The sequence below is a fragment of the Schistocerca serialis genome, chromosome 5 (assembly GCF_023864345.2).
Source record: "Schistocerca serialis cubense isolate TAMUIC-IGC-003099 chromosome 5, iqSchSeri2.2, whole genome shotgun sequence".
In the NCBI taxonomy this organism is placed as follows: Eukaryota; Metazoa; Arthropoda; class Insecta; order Orthoptera; family Acrididae; genus Schistocerca; species Schistocerca serialis.
In genome coordinates, this window is record NC_064642.1 from 825,260,209 (window position 1) to 825,275,075 (window position 14,867).

Here is a 14,867-nt window from a genome sequence, read left to right on the forward strand (position 1 = left end):
AGGGAAATAGCCAAAATAAGCAGCATTAACAGCATCACCATTATCAGCTGTTGCTATAATACGTAGAGCACAAGTTGCTGAACTACGTCTTTTTCTAAAGTCCCAAATATGGCAAGACCAATTTAATTTATGGTCAATGTGGAGATCTACAAATTTTGTTGCATAAACTTGACGTACATCTTGATCATCACAGCTTAGACTTATGTCATCCTGTACTTTGTGAGGCCCATGGAAATGTATGAACTGGGTTTTTTTTTAGATTTAAACTGGTTCCCTACAGTTTTCTAAAAACGCTTGGCATCATGAAAAATCGATGTTTTGTCTAAAACAGAAAAAGCTGTTAGTACAAACAGTACACATAACAGGTGTGGTTTCTCGATTTGTTTAAATCTATTATAACGCTGTCTGCTAAATAAAACTAAACAGTCATTTCCACTGCTGCAGCGAAAATAACAGATGTCAGATAAACAAGACAATTTTTGCACGAAACGTCATTTTAATGTGCTTGATTTACACATATAACACGATGGAATTCGCAAAGTACTGTAATTAAATTTATATTACTACAAACAAACAGTATTATTTAAGAAAACAGAGAAATAGCTCCCTTGTCCGTCATATGCTCCAGTTTCACATGTAATAGATTGAAAAGACGACCTATGGCTTCCTTTCGCAAGCGAAATATGGATATCAATTCGGGATTGGCGTCATTCCACTTTCTTCTCCTTCCTCACTCTCGTGAACAGTTCAGCTAAAATTTCGTCATCGCTGTCTGCATCTGTCACTATTCCTGCTGTCTTGATATGATTTTTTTATTTATGCCTGTTGGTTCCATATTCTACAAAGGGTGTATTCGTAATATAGGGCAAGTCAAATAATACAAGATCATGTGAGCATTATATATATCAAGCAAATACTAATTTTCTATAAACGATTGGTTGCAAACAGTATTACAACCTGCATTTTACTGGTGTAATTTCAAGTGAATATTTAAAACAGCAGAGTGAATAGAAGTACACACTTTTATCCCAGTACCACAAATAAATAAATAAAGTTACATTTTTCATTATGATTTAAATTAAAATACAAAATTTTTATTTTCATCACATAAATAAGTTCAAGTTACTTAACAGTGTAGAAAATATAGTAGTACACATTTTAACCTACGGTATAAATAAATTTCCATTTTATCATTATAATTTATGTTAAGAATTCACAATTTTGTCTTCATGATGATATAGTAAAGATTTTCTTTTAACAGTGGTTTTTTAATCTAAGTGTATTCCTGTATTTTTGCTCGTGTAGTTGGCTTATTACTCTAGGAATTCGTTCATCTTATAAAAAGAACGTTTTTAGTTTCCCTTTGAATGTGTGGAAGTTATTAATTTCCTATTTTATATTGATGAGGGGCATGTTTGTTATGGGTGCAGGGCCTAGGTGGAAATTTTTCGTTTGTCTGTGTTATGCTTCTGAATGTTACAATTGTTCTCGAATAATTCCTTGTTGCTGGTTACAAACTTCATCAGTGAGTATACTTAAATTGATTTGCAATAGTAAATATCCTGCTAATCTTAAAGAGACCTCTGTGGGATATTCTGTTAGAGACCCCCACATATTAACCTGAATGATCATTTGGGTAGTCTGAAGACTACTTCAACTCCTGAAGCATTTCCCCAGAAGATAATGTCATAGGAGACTACAGAATCCACAACAGGCTGATTTCATTTTAATCTGTCTTTGAGGGAAGCAGGTTACAAGATGTTTGAGAAATAATTCCAGGAATGAATTGAATTTCTCGTTCATTGTGTCTACCTGGTGCGCTTCTTCCCATTGTTCGTGGTGTAAACTGTTTCTAAACAAGCTAGTAGATTACATATTTATTATTCTAATATGTTTAACCTTGGTATGACCACTTACTGTTTTTCTATTGGCGAATTTTAAGGTTCACAATTGATCATCGTGATCAGAGAGGCCATTTAATATGGCTTGTGTTTTTAGGTCACTGTAAATTGTGGAGTTCTTATTCCCCAGTTAAGCTCGCTAATAGGCCAGAAATCGACGGTTAAGTTATCCCGCGTTAATTCTCCAGTTAGGTGTTATTCCAGATTCTCACAACGCATTTCTCGCGCTATTCCGAGATTGGAGCTTAACTGGCTGTCATGCGGAGTTGTACAACTGGCCGTAAGTAAACTAATAAGTCTTTAGAGATATTAAAATAGGCTGAATCATTGACTGATCAGAGGTTCTTCTCAATAGTATAAAGTTTGGTTACAAAACTAAGTATTAGTACAGGGAATGCTAAATTTACAACAGTTCTGGCCCTGACCAACTCTAGGAATTAGAACAGAGCATAGCTGTTGAAATAAGAAGTTATTTCCCAAGGTACTCACAGGAAATGTAAACGGTTGACTTTTGTATACAGGAAGAGATGCTGCCCAGTTGGTATTCAAACTTAGGTTCATTCAATCGAAGATGTTTTATGGATTAGATTTCTTCCCCTGCCGATTAGTCTACGATCAGTGTGTTTCAGGCTACCGAAAGATTTCTACGAGAAATTCATTTTCGCACTCAATATTTGTACGGGCGTCTTCATTTAATTAATGTTTCTGTAAGATCTAGGACTAAAATATGTAGAACAATATTTATGCCCGCACGAATTATTTCGGTTGATGCCATCTAGAAAACGATGCCAGTAGAAATACTTATTGCACACGTGGAAACTGGCTTCTGATGTCATGGCATGTGCAAGTTTTCATTGCCAGTGGTGGCCCAGTTTCACAGTATGGCGACAAATCATGTCTTTTTTTGTATGTTGGTGCTACTGTCGGAACCTGACAATAATATTATTGTTTACATAGTAGTGAGTGTTACGTGTTTAGAGGTATGTTTGGATTCATGTCGTTCATGTAGATCGTTAATTTCCCGCAAAATGTAAATCAGACCATACGATGAGATATCTCTTATCGTTGACGTTGTTTGTAAGTAAACCGTTGTTCTCATATTTTTTCAAGCGTTTACAGATAAGAATCAGATTCATCTTGGAGACTGTTCTGAACTGTACATAATCAAGAATACAGAATGTTTACGCTACTGAGCAGGAGATCACTGAAATGTTTTCAACTTACCGCATTGAACAATAGAACATTTACTGAATCATTTTCCAAATCAAGAGGAAATGTTTATGCTGTAGAAAATCTTACGCAACGTGGGCTTCTGAAGGTGCAAGGAGTTGATGTTCACAACTTTTTGCAAGGACTAATAACAAATGATATCCGTCATTTAGAAAGTATGAATTCTATTTACACGTTGTTTCTGAACGTAAAAGGACGTGTTATGTGTGATACAATAATTTATAAAACTAGAGAAGAAAATGTTCTTTTGATTGAATGTGATTCGTCTTACATTCATTTACTTCAAAAACATCTTAAGTTATACAGAGTACGCAGGAAAATCGACATAGATGTTGCTGACGATAAATTGAAAGTATGGGTTTTTTATAGACCGATTGATGAATTAGATTTCTCACAAGGGAAAGTTTCGTATGCCAAGGATATCGTATCACCTGAAACTCTTGGACTTTACAGTCATCGTGATGATGTGATCATATGTCGCGATCCAAGAGTAGCGGCACTGGGATATCGTGTTGTTGCCCCCGTAGATGAAATTGTTCGTGATACTTTTGCAAAAGAATTAGGTGGTGGTTCATTATATGATGGATTCTTGAATTACAGAGTCCACAGATACGTTTTAGGAATAGGAGAAGGCATATGTGACCTACCACCTGGAGTGTCTTTCCCTTTGGAAGCAAATAGTGATTATCTGCATGGTGTAAGCTTTCACAAAGGTTGCTATATAGGACAAGAACTTACAGCACGAACGCACCATACTGGTGTTGTTAGGAAACGCTTGATGCCAGTGTTTTTTAGGTCCAAACCAGAAATAGAAATACCATCTGATGCACCTATACAGCTACTAGACTCTTCCAAAAAATCAGTCGGTAAATTGAGGGCCGTGGAAGGTAAAGTTGGCCTGGGGCTGTTGAGAGTAACAGAAGCCATAGCAGCAAAAAATATTACTGTGATGGGCATTATAGGAGAGACTTGCAAACCACAGTGGTGGCCACAGGAAGCTCCGAAGGATCGCCTTGCTGTGAGCCGGGAAGCATGAGTGAGTTTTGAAAAATGTTGTTGTATGTATATTTTGTTATATATTTGATTTTTCCTGTTTGCTCGATTGTAACCTTCAATTTTAATGGTGTTCAGTAATGCCCTACAATGGTGTTATACAGTTTGCTGAAAACTGCTCCTTTGGAAGTAAAACATCTGTTTTATCATCTTACTGAGAAGTTGTTCTCCCCTCATTTTCTTAATATTGCAGTAAGTATTGTGAAAACTGTCAGAGAATAAAGTTTATATACTTACTGCAAGAACTGAGGCCTATTTAGAGGGTTGTTAATGGTTCAAACAACAGTTTTCAGTCAACATGCCATTGTGGATTGACACACATTGCAATACATTGATGAGTATTTGCATCTGAAACTGGCAATAGCTCAAAACCGGCTAGTTGTGCGTGTTCCAGTAAATCAAACAGCCTAATGCCAAACATAATTTTCCACAAAAATCGGCTTGATTGCTGAAAATACCAGCTTTTATATCAGAAATAATGTAATATACGAACAGGTTCCTAGCTTTTAGTGATTTAATGACCTTTGTAATCACCTTAATGGTTGTGTGTTTGTAACTAATTTCTGTTGTTGGATACACAGTGTCTGTTGAGTACTTTCATGTGCTTGCATTTAATTTTAATTTCTGTGGTTACTGCCACTTTTTAGAAGAATTACATATTTAAATGTTTCATAATTTCTGTCACAGTTTGTAAATGTATCTTATTTAACAACACTCAAATTCATTTTTAATTTGCTCTTATATTGTTTAATACTTAGTGCATAGTGTATGACTTATACTTTCTTTAATAACAGGCTATTCTAGCAATATGTAGTTTCAACTCTCAGTTACAATCTAGCCTCTAAATTATCATTCTCTCATTATGACAAAAAATAATATAGTATCAGATGTTCCATTTTCTCATCCTGTTCCTGCCCATTTTTTTCACAACTGTCTTAAGAAAGAGCATGATTCAGAATGACGTGGGAATGTCAATGTCTCTGGATGGTTATTCTTGCAGGACTGGTTGTTTTGTACTTTTGGCTGTCCCCTTGTAGCAGGCTTCAAAGTCCCTACTGAACACTTTCAGCTCTGGGGAAGCAACATATACCCAAACTATAAAGCAAAGCAAACATAAAACATCTCAAATATATTCTCACTCCTCTCCCACCTGGAACATTTCACATCGTCGTCAGTGCAACCTCATTCAATACCGTAACACAAATGGCCTCTTAGCCACCTGACTGCCTCCCGAACTTCATGCTTACCCAAAACTGCTTCACATCTGTGGATCAGAGTTACAAACATATAAGAGGTTTAGCTGCAGGAACCAGGATGGCCTCAACTTGCTCATGGATTTTGTGGAAGAGAGATTCATCAGTACCCAGAGGCTGAGCCCTCTGGTTCGGTATAGATTTATCGTTGTAATCATTTTGTGTTGGGAACTCTGGTGAAGAAACCCTTTGCTTTGTGCAGTAGTTCAGTTCCTTTTCACAATTGAAATTCAACTTGTCCTTTTCCAAACACAAAGTGACCTTCCTTAGCACCGACTGCAGAAAGACAGCTAAAACATTCTTCATAAGGATAATGCATACTACACAAGCAAAGATTACTTAGATGATTCAGAGTAGTGGTTCATCCTGCCACATTAAAATTATTGATCAAAGAAAATCATGTGCGAAGATCTATAGAACATGATAATAATATCTTGTCATTTCTCTTCTTCTTCTTCTTCTTCTTGCATTATGGCCTCTGTAGGGCCATGGGTAGCCCCTTCATGGACTGCATTTTCCTTTTCTTCTCCCAGAACCTCTTCATTCTTTCTCTTCCACTCTTCTTCCGAGACCTTCAGTGTCCTTTTCTCCTGTCGGCTCCACTGGTGACACTCTAATCTTTTCCTGTATTCTTCTCTGTCGTTGATCTCTGGCATATTGGTCAGTGTATATTTGTTCCTCCAATTTTCCTTTCCTTCGACCTTGATCCGCAATTCCAACCAGTCCTCCCGAAGTTCAACAAACCACTTGGTTCCTTTCTTTCCCCTTGTCCTCCCTGTTGTTTCCCACTCTCTCTTTGTCATTCTGTCCATACTCATTCTAACTACATGTCCAGCAAACCTTGCCCTTTTGAGTGTGATTTCCCCAGATATTGTTCTCATGTTCCTGTACAACTCTTCCCTATGTCTTTGCATCCACCTTTTTTGGGACCTAGTATATTTCTCTCTTCTTTCTCTAGTTGTTCTGGCCATTTATTCCTAGTCTCATCATCTCAGCAGCATATAATACTGCATTCCTCACTGTTGCCTTGTAGTGGCTTACCTTTGCCTCTGTGGATATATTCTTTTTATTGTATATCTCTCTCGTCATACAGGAGGCTGACCCCATCTTCTTTATCCTCTCTGTTATTCCCTCCTTGCTCCTGTTCCTTCCTTTTATAAATATCTTGTCATTTACTTACATTGGGTTGGGGGGGGGGGAGGGTTGTCTTCAGTGTGATTACACTATTTATCCACTAACAGTCAGAAAAAAAACAGGAATTTCTACTGAGCTAAACATGTCATTCATCATTAGGTGATGCTAACTCTGTTTTAGGCAGATCAAGAGGGGTACATGAAGACATGCACAGGTCATAGTTGCATATTTATGGGCCTGAGTCTGTTTTCTGAACAGACTATAGTTAGTGCAAAGGGCATAGCAACATGTTTGTGCTCCAGGAGTCATCAAAGGGTGGTTTTGGTGTGTGCACTGATGAAGTGAAAACATATATTTTATTATATGTTATTTGGAGCAGATTGTGTGTAAATTAAAGAACATTTAGGGACAAACCGACTGAGGCAGTGCAGTTGTTAAGAAAGTGGCATTGTATTCAGGAGGATGGAGTTTGCTCTGTACAGCCCTCCTCATTTAGGTTTCCCGTATTTTCCCTAAATCATTTCATTTAAATGTCTGGCTGGTTCCTTCACAGTGGCCTTGGCCAATCACCTGTCCTCTCCTCATAAATGCGTACCTATATATTCTGGGTGTATGCATATTTTGAGCAATTTATTTTCATTGTATAATGATGAGAAATCATATGTCTAAGTAAGATTATCCTTGATGGATAAATAAATGAAATTGAATCTCATTGGTACTTACCACTGAACTTCAGTCAGTGTAGAACCAGACAATAAGCAACACTTCCTCAAAATTGCCTGTTACCTTCCCTTCAACATCAAATACTCCCTCTACTACAACCTAGGCATTCGTGACGAATGCATTTACTCCAACGCCAAGACCCTTAATACCTATACCAGCCACCTGTTTCACGTGTTTGTCTTGAGCAACTGTTTCGTGGACCCTGTGTTCTCCTGCTTTCCCTTTCCAACAAATACAGCTTCAGCTTCTAGAAGCACGCCCCCACCCCCATTCCTTTTTCACCCAGTACCACACAGACCCCAGGTGCCTCAATATATTGACCTGCGGAAGCTGTGAGTTTCTCACATGTAACCTGGAAAATAATAAATTATGTCTTTCCAGTACCATCCACTTCCACCTTCATAACATTCTTATCGAACTGTACGACATTACTATCCCTGCAATCATTTATGCTGTAAAACCTTCTTCCTGCACTCAACCACTCCAATCCCACTGTCATGAAAGGCAGAACAACATGTGATGCCTCACACCTGCTTTAACATGTATTCACTGCGTAGCTATTGATGTAGGAGTGACCATTAGTAAGCTGATTTGAGTGTGCAAAACAACAAATAGTCACAAAAGAGCTGTAAGCCTTAGAGTAGGCTCCTCCAATGCTGCCTCTTGGGGACAGATGCCTGTAGGCACCCATCAACTCAGCCTCATACAGGCACAGGTAATGTAGACTATCTGCAAGGTAGATCTGTTGCATGCTTTCTGCACTTGCATAAGCTACTTCACTGTCCCTGCCCTTAAGTGTTCAGCAAGGGCAGTAATATTATGTACGAGATCAAGTTTCTGAGATTAGTATGTTGTTACTGATGAAGACAATGGAGGATGTCATCGAAGGTTGAGGCTTTACTCATATTTGACCCGATGTGGATCAGTTGATACTGTATTGATACAGGATGTTGGTATCATCCCATGGCATAATTATGTTTTGGTGTACATTGTCATATTTTCAAAAACAGTGAGAAAACAGAATGTTAAATATTTACAGATTTGTTTTTCCTACTCGTCTGCATTAGCTAACATTTTTCTACACTTAGAGGTAGCAGCCATTCATCATACCAGCTAGAAACTTGGTCTAAGTTATCTTGTATCCACCTACAGTCACTCAATGATGACACCTTCCTGTTCACCACAACACTATCAGCAAACAACCACAGAATGCTACTTACTATGTCTGCCATATCATTTATGTATATAGAAGATAAAGGGTGGTCCTATCCTCCTCCTGTGGGGCACTTATGGCAATGCTCTCGCCTCTGATGAACACTCGCCATCGAAGACAACATGCTGGCTTCTGTTACTTAAGAAGTCTTCTAGCCACTCACACATCTGGGAGGCTATTCTGTATACTCATACCTTCGTTAACTGTTCGCAGTGGGGTACCTTGTCAAATACTTTTCAGAAATGTAAAAATATGGGATCTGCATGCTGTCTTTCATCCATAGCTCACAGCATATCATGAGAAAAGAGCAAGCTGAGTTTCGCATAAGTGATGTTTCCTAAAACCGTGATGATTCGTGGAGAGAAGCTTTTCCATCTCTAGGAAATTTTTATATTCGAACAGGGAGTATGTTGACAAATTCTGCAGCAAACCAGTGTTAAGGCTATTGGTCTGTTCTTGTATCCTTCTTATATACAGGAGTCACCTGTGCTTTTTTTCCAGTTGCTTGGAACCTTGTCATGGACGAGAGATTCATGATAAATCCAAGATAAGTAAGGGGCGAATGCTGTGGATTACTCTTTGTAAAACCGAATTTGGATTGTGTCTGTACCTGGTGACTGACTTGTTTTCAACTCTTTCATTTGCTGTTAATTTCTTGTAATAAGTTTCCACAGCATCTATAAATTTTTTGAATGAAGTCATCTTGCTTGCAGATGTCAGTATTTAATTTTACAGTTGCAATTTTGGCATTAAGCCATTTTCAGAACTAAGATATTGATGTGAATAAGTTTATATTACACAGAGATAACAATGTAATAGGCAAATGAAAGAACAACTTTGTCTGGGGTGCATATTTACATGTCCTCCATCCAGGAGTCTGAGGGACGGTCGGATGAATGTGTGTGTGTACGATTGCCCAGTGTGAACGATTCCTTAAACTTGAATTTTAAAACTTCCTCTTTCCTTTTGCTGTCTTCCACTGCCCCATCAGACTGTTCAAAAAGTGACTGAATTAGACCCACTTAGTGATTTTATGTAGGACCAGAATTGTCTCATGTTCTTGGCAATATATTTTGCTAAGTTATGACAATGATAGTAGTTGTACACTTAACACATTAATCTTTTTACAACTGCATGACTCTCTGCTATTGCCTGTTGTCACTAGCATGTTCTCTTTTGAACCCATAGTGCAATGGGTTTGCTTCCTTAGTATTTACTGAATTTCGCTTAAAACCACGGTGGGTCTTTTCTGTCCTTAATCCACTTATTTGACACATATTTCTCCAGAGCACGATTTACAATCCATGTAAGCTTTGCCCGTAATTCATGCGTGGCCATCATACTTTAACTGAATATCAATTCATTGTCTGAGTGGGATGCTAGCAACTGCTTATCTGCTCCTTCTAGCAGAAGTACTTAACTGCTTCTGTGCTAGCTACAGTTAGTCTCATCTTACCTTCATGATCCTTACAGTAGTGATATGTCTGGGGCAGCAATAACCACGCAATTGAATGCCCCGCAAACCAAATAGCATCACCATTATCATCAGTGATATGTCTGGAGCTGAAGAATAGCTCTTCAATCCTCACTTAATATAAATTCTTCAAATTTTGTAAGTTGGCTTTTAAGGGATAATTGACATCTTATCTTCAAGCTCCTGCCGGTTCAGGTTTTTCCACATTTCCAAGACATTCTTCAATGAGTCGGACAAACTTGTGACCATTCTTGCCACTCTTCTTTGTATATGTTCAGTAACCTCTGTTTGTGCTATTTGCTATGGGTCCCACACACTTGTGCAGTATTTTAAGACTGGGTGCAAAAGTGATTTGTAAGCCATCTCTGTGCAGCCTGCCTGCATTCTCCCAGTGTCCTCTCAATGAACTCAAGTCTGGCACTTGCCTTACCTATGACTGAACCTATGTGGTCATTCCATTTTGTATATATACAAAGTGTTACACAGCTGTGTGTATGAGTTGGCTGATCCCTTTTGTATTGTTGTCATAGGATACTACATTTTAGTGTTTTGTAAAGCACACAGTTTCAAATTTGTGATTATTAGGTCACAGCAAAACTGTGAAAAAGTTTGAGATTACTGTTAATAGTTTCTGGCAAGTCATGAATATACAGCACACCTGAGGCAACAAGTTTCATACGATACCCCATATAATCACACTTTTCAGAAGTCTAAAAGTATTGCATTCACCTGACTGACCTGATCTATTACTTTCAGGATGTCATTTGAGAAAAGTATAAGTTGGTTTTCCCATTATCAGTGTTTTCACAATCCCTGCTGTTTGACATGGAGGAGGTGATTCTGTTAGAGGTTGTGTGAATTCAAAATGTGTTCCGCACTTCAAAAACCAGTAGATGTCAATGACATTGGGTGGTACTTTTGTAGATCACTTCTGCTACCATTGTTGCAAACAAATATAACTTGTGTTTCTTCCAGTCATTAGGCACAGTTTTCCATTTAATGAATCTATGATATATTGTGGTTAAAATGCATGCTAATTGAGCTGCATATTCTGTGTACAATCTGATGAGGGTTACATTGAGCCCTGGAGTCTACTTTAATTTTCGCAATTTGAACTGTATCTCAAAGCTATGAACACTACTTCTTATATCACTCATCTTTGCAGTTCCGCAGGAAGTGAATTGGGGGAGTACTTCTGTACCTCCCTTAGTAAAGGAACATTTGAAAAGACTGTACACCATTTCTACTTTTACTTTGCTATCTTCAGTTTCAGTTCCTGTGTCACACATGAATGTGAAACCTTTGGTTTCATTGACATCCTTTATGTGTGACTTCGGTATCTTTGGGTTTTGTGAGAGATCTTTTGATAAGATTCTTCCGCAGTAGTCATTGAAAACTTAACGTGTTGGTTTCTTGACATCAAAACATGTTTTATTCAACATCTCTCTAATCTAATCTTCATAGCTCTACTATGCAGTAGTCATTGCTTGGGGAATTCCATTACAGTGACTGTAAACGGTGGAGGATCCCTCCCATCATTAACTATTCTACTACTTACGTATCTGTCCAATTCACATTCTTTGAAACTTGAGCCCCAGACTTTCTACATGCGCCTGCCAAAAGGTAAATGTTTTGAGTTCCTCTTTGAGACATGACACATCTGCCTCTTTATCTAGCTTACTCAACATGTAAATCTTCTTACTTGATTTAGCTGCTCTTTATGCACAAGTAATTATTGTTGCTGCAACAGCCTCATGAGTTAGTGCAGATTGTAATATGTAATGGATTCCAATTGTGTCATGGATGGGTTAAGTATGTGCTTACACTATGCTATCATTTCTGGCAAACGGCTATTCTGTTGTCACTACCCCTGCATGCTTTCTAGAAACGTTTCCAGATCCCTTCAGCTACATGACTTTTCTAGATAATCTTCAGTATTCTTGTGCAGCACCACATTTCAGAAGCATATAGTCTCTTCATGTCTATGCAGATTTTAAATTGTAAGACATTTCCAGGGGCAGATGTGGACTCTGACCACAATCTATTGTTCATGAACTGTAAATTGAAACTGAAGAAACAGCAAAAATGTGGGAATTTAAGGAGATGGGACCTGGATAAACTGAAAGAACCAGAGGTTGTACAGAGTTTCAGGGAGAGCATAAGGGAACAATTGATAGGAATGGGGGAAAGAAATACAGTAGAAGAAGAATGGGTAACTTTGAGGAATGAAATAGTGAAGGCAGCAGAGGACCAAGTAGGTAAAAAGACGAGGGTTAGTAGAAATACTTGGGTAACAGAAGAGATACTGAATTTAATTGATGAAAGGAGAAAATACAAAAATGCAGGAAGTGAAGCAGGCGAAAATGAACACAAATATCTCAAAAATGAGATTGACAGGAAGTGCAAAATGGCTAAGCAGGGATGGCTAGAGGACAAATGTAAGGATGTAGAGGCTTATCTCATGAGGGGTAAGATAGATACTGCCTACAGGAAAATTAAAGAGACCTTTGGAGAAATGAGAACCACTTGCATGAATATCAAGAGCTCAGATGGAAACCCAGTTCTAAGCAAAGAAGGGAAAGCAGAAAGGTGGAAGGAGTATATAGAGGCTGTAGACAGGGGCGACGTTCTTGAAGACAACATTTTGGAAATGGAACAGGAGGTAGATGAAGATAAAATGGGAGATGCGATACTGCATGAAGAGTTTGACTGAGCACTGAAAGACCTAAGTCGAAACAAGGCCCTGGGAGTAGAAAACATTCCATTAGAACTACTGACAGCCTTGGGAGAGCCAGTCCTGACAATACTCTACCATCTGGTGAGCAAGATGTATGAGACAGGCGAAATTCCCTCAGACTTCAAGAAGAATATAATAATTCCAATCCCAAAGAAAGCAGGTGTTGACAGATGTGAAAATTACCGAACTATCAGTTTAATATGTCACGGCTGCAAAATACTAACACGCATTCTTTACACACGAATGGAAAAACTGATAGAAGTCGACCTCGGGGAAGATCAGTTTGGATTCTGTAGAAATGTTGGAACACATGAGGCAAAACTGACCCTAAAACTTATCTTAGAAGAAAGATTAAGGAAAGGCAAACCTACGTTTCTAGCATTTGTAGACTTAGAGAAAGCGTTTGACAATGTTGACTGGAATACTCTCTTTCAAATTATGAAGGTGGCAGGGGTAAAATACAGGGAGTGAAAGGCTATTTACAATTTGTACAGAAAGCAGATGGCAGTTATAAGAGTCAAGGGACATGAAAGGGAGAAGAAATAAAAACTTTGAGGTTCGCCGATGACATTGTAATTCTATCAGAGACTGCAAAGGACTTGGAAGAGCAGTTGAACGGAATGGACAGTGTCTTGAAAGGAGGGTATAAGATGAATATCAACAAAAGCAAAACAAGGATAATGGAATGTAGTCTAAGTCGGGTGATGCTGAGGGAATTAAATTAGGAAATGAGACACTTAAAGTAGTAAAGGAGTTTTACTATTTGGGGAGCAAAATAACTGATGATGGTCGAAGTAGAAAGAATATAAAATGTAGACTGGCAATGGCAAGGAAAGCATTTCTGAAGAAGAGAAATTTGTTAACATCGAGTATTGACTTAAGTGTCAAGAAGTCGTCTCTGAAAGTATTTGTATGGAGTGTAGCCATGTATGGAAGTGAAACATGGACGATAAATAGTTTAGACAAGAAGATAATAGAAGCTTTCAAAATGTGGTACTACAGAAGAATGCTGAAGATTAGACGGGTAGATCACATAACTAATGAGGAGGTATTGAATAGAATTGGGGAGAAGAGGAGTTTGTGGCACAACTTGACTAGAAGAAGGGATTGGTTAGTAGGATATGTTCTGAGGCATCAAGGGATCACCAGTTTAGTACTGGAGGGCAGCGTGGAGGGTACAAATCGTAGAGGGAGACCAAGAGATGAATACACTATGCAGATTCAGAAGGATGTAGGCTGCAGTAGGTACTGGGAGATGAAGAGGCTTGTACAGGATAGAGTAGCATGGAGGGCTGCATTAAACCAGTCTCAGGACTGAAGACCACAACAACAACAACACTCCACTTCCATATAAGTTTACACTCCTCCTCCATGTTTTAATAGTGTAATGACAAAGTTCTGCCTACCATATAACTCTTTCCTATTTGACCTGAATTTACACCACCAAGCAAGGAGGATCATAGGTTAAGGCGCTGGAGTCATATTTGGAGGTATGGGATGAATTACTTTTCCAGTGAATTTCAGTCTGGCGTCTGCTTTCCCTACGTGTAGTTTTATGTGGTCATTTCACTTTAGGTATGCAGATTCATAGCTATTTTGCAATTAGTTGGTTGCATGTTTCATTGATCAATCGCCTGGTACGGTAGCTGTTATGATGTGGAATGTGTCAAGTGCACAAGAAATGCACACATGAAAAAAGATTTTTATAATATATATATTACGATACAGAGCCAAAGATGAATATTTCTTTTATTTATCCCATTCCCTTAAGTGGCACAAAATGCATATACTATATTTATGGATTTATTTATTCCTATTCACCTATGGTATAGAAGGAGTTGTCAATTAGATATGATTTCAATTTATTTTTGAAGCTATTACTGCTGTTGGGTCAGCTGAAGCATCCAATTCCACCTGTCGGCTTTGACCTGTGACATAAGGCTGTTGTGGTGTGTGACATGGCGACAGCGCGGAGTTTATTTTGTGAGAGTGGCGTGTTTATAGGTGTCGTTCTGATGTGATCGGTGGTGCTCTCTTGTGGTGTGTTTATGTGTTGTGTGTTAGGTGATGTTTTAGGTTTAGTTTGCGTGTGTGGCATGTTTATAGGTGGCGTATTGTTGCGGTCAGTGGTTCTCTCTGGTGGTGTGTT

General features: G+C 38.4%; 1 protein-coding gene across 5 annotated transcripts in view; it reads left to right on the plus strand.

Moving 5' to 3' along the window:
• Positions 1-2,803: 2,803 nt before the first annotated feature.
• LOC126481440 (putative transferase CAF17 homolog, mitochondrial) overlaps positions 2,804-14,867 on the plus strand; it is a 57,941-nt gene continuing 45,877 nt past the window's right edge. For 3 of the 5 annotated variants that reach the window (XR_007587557.1, XR_007587558.1, XM_050105197.1), the window contains exons 1-2: positions 2,804-2,881; positions 3,012-4,167. Coding sequence is in view for 1 of the 5 variants with exons in the window: in XM_050105197.1 (XP_049961154.1) it covers positions 3,079-4,167 (1,089 nt within the window). In the remaining 4 variants the exon portion in view is untranslated. The other 2 variants (XR_007587560.1, XR_007587559.1) reach the window with 2 other exon arrangements.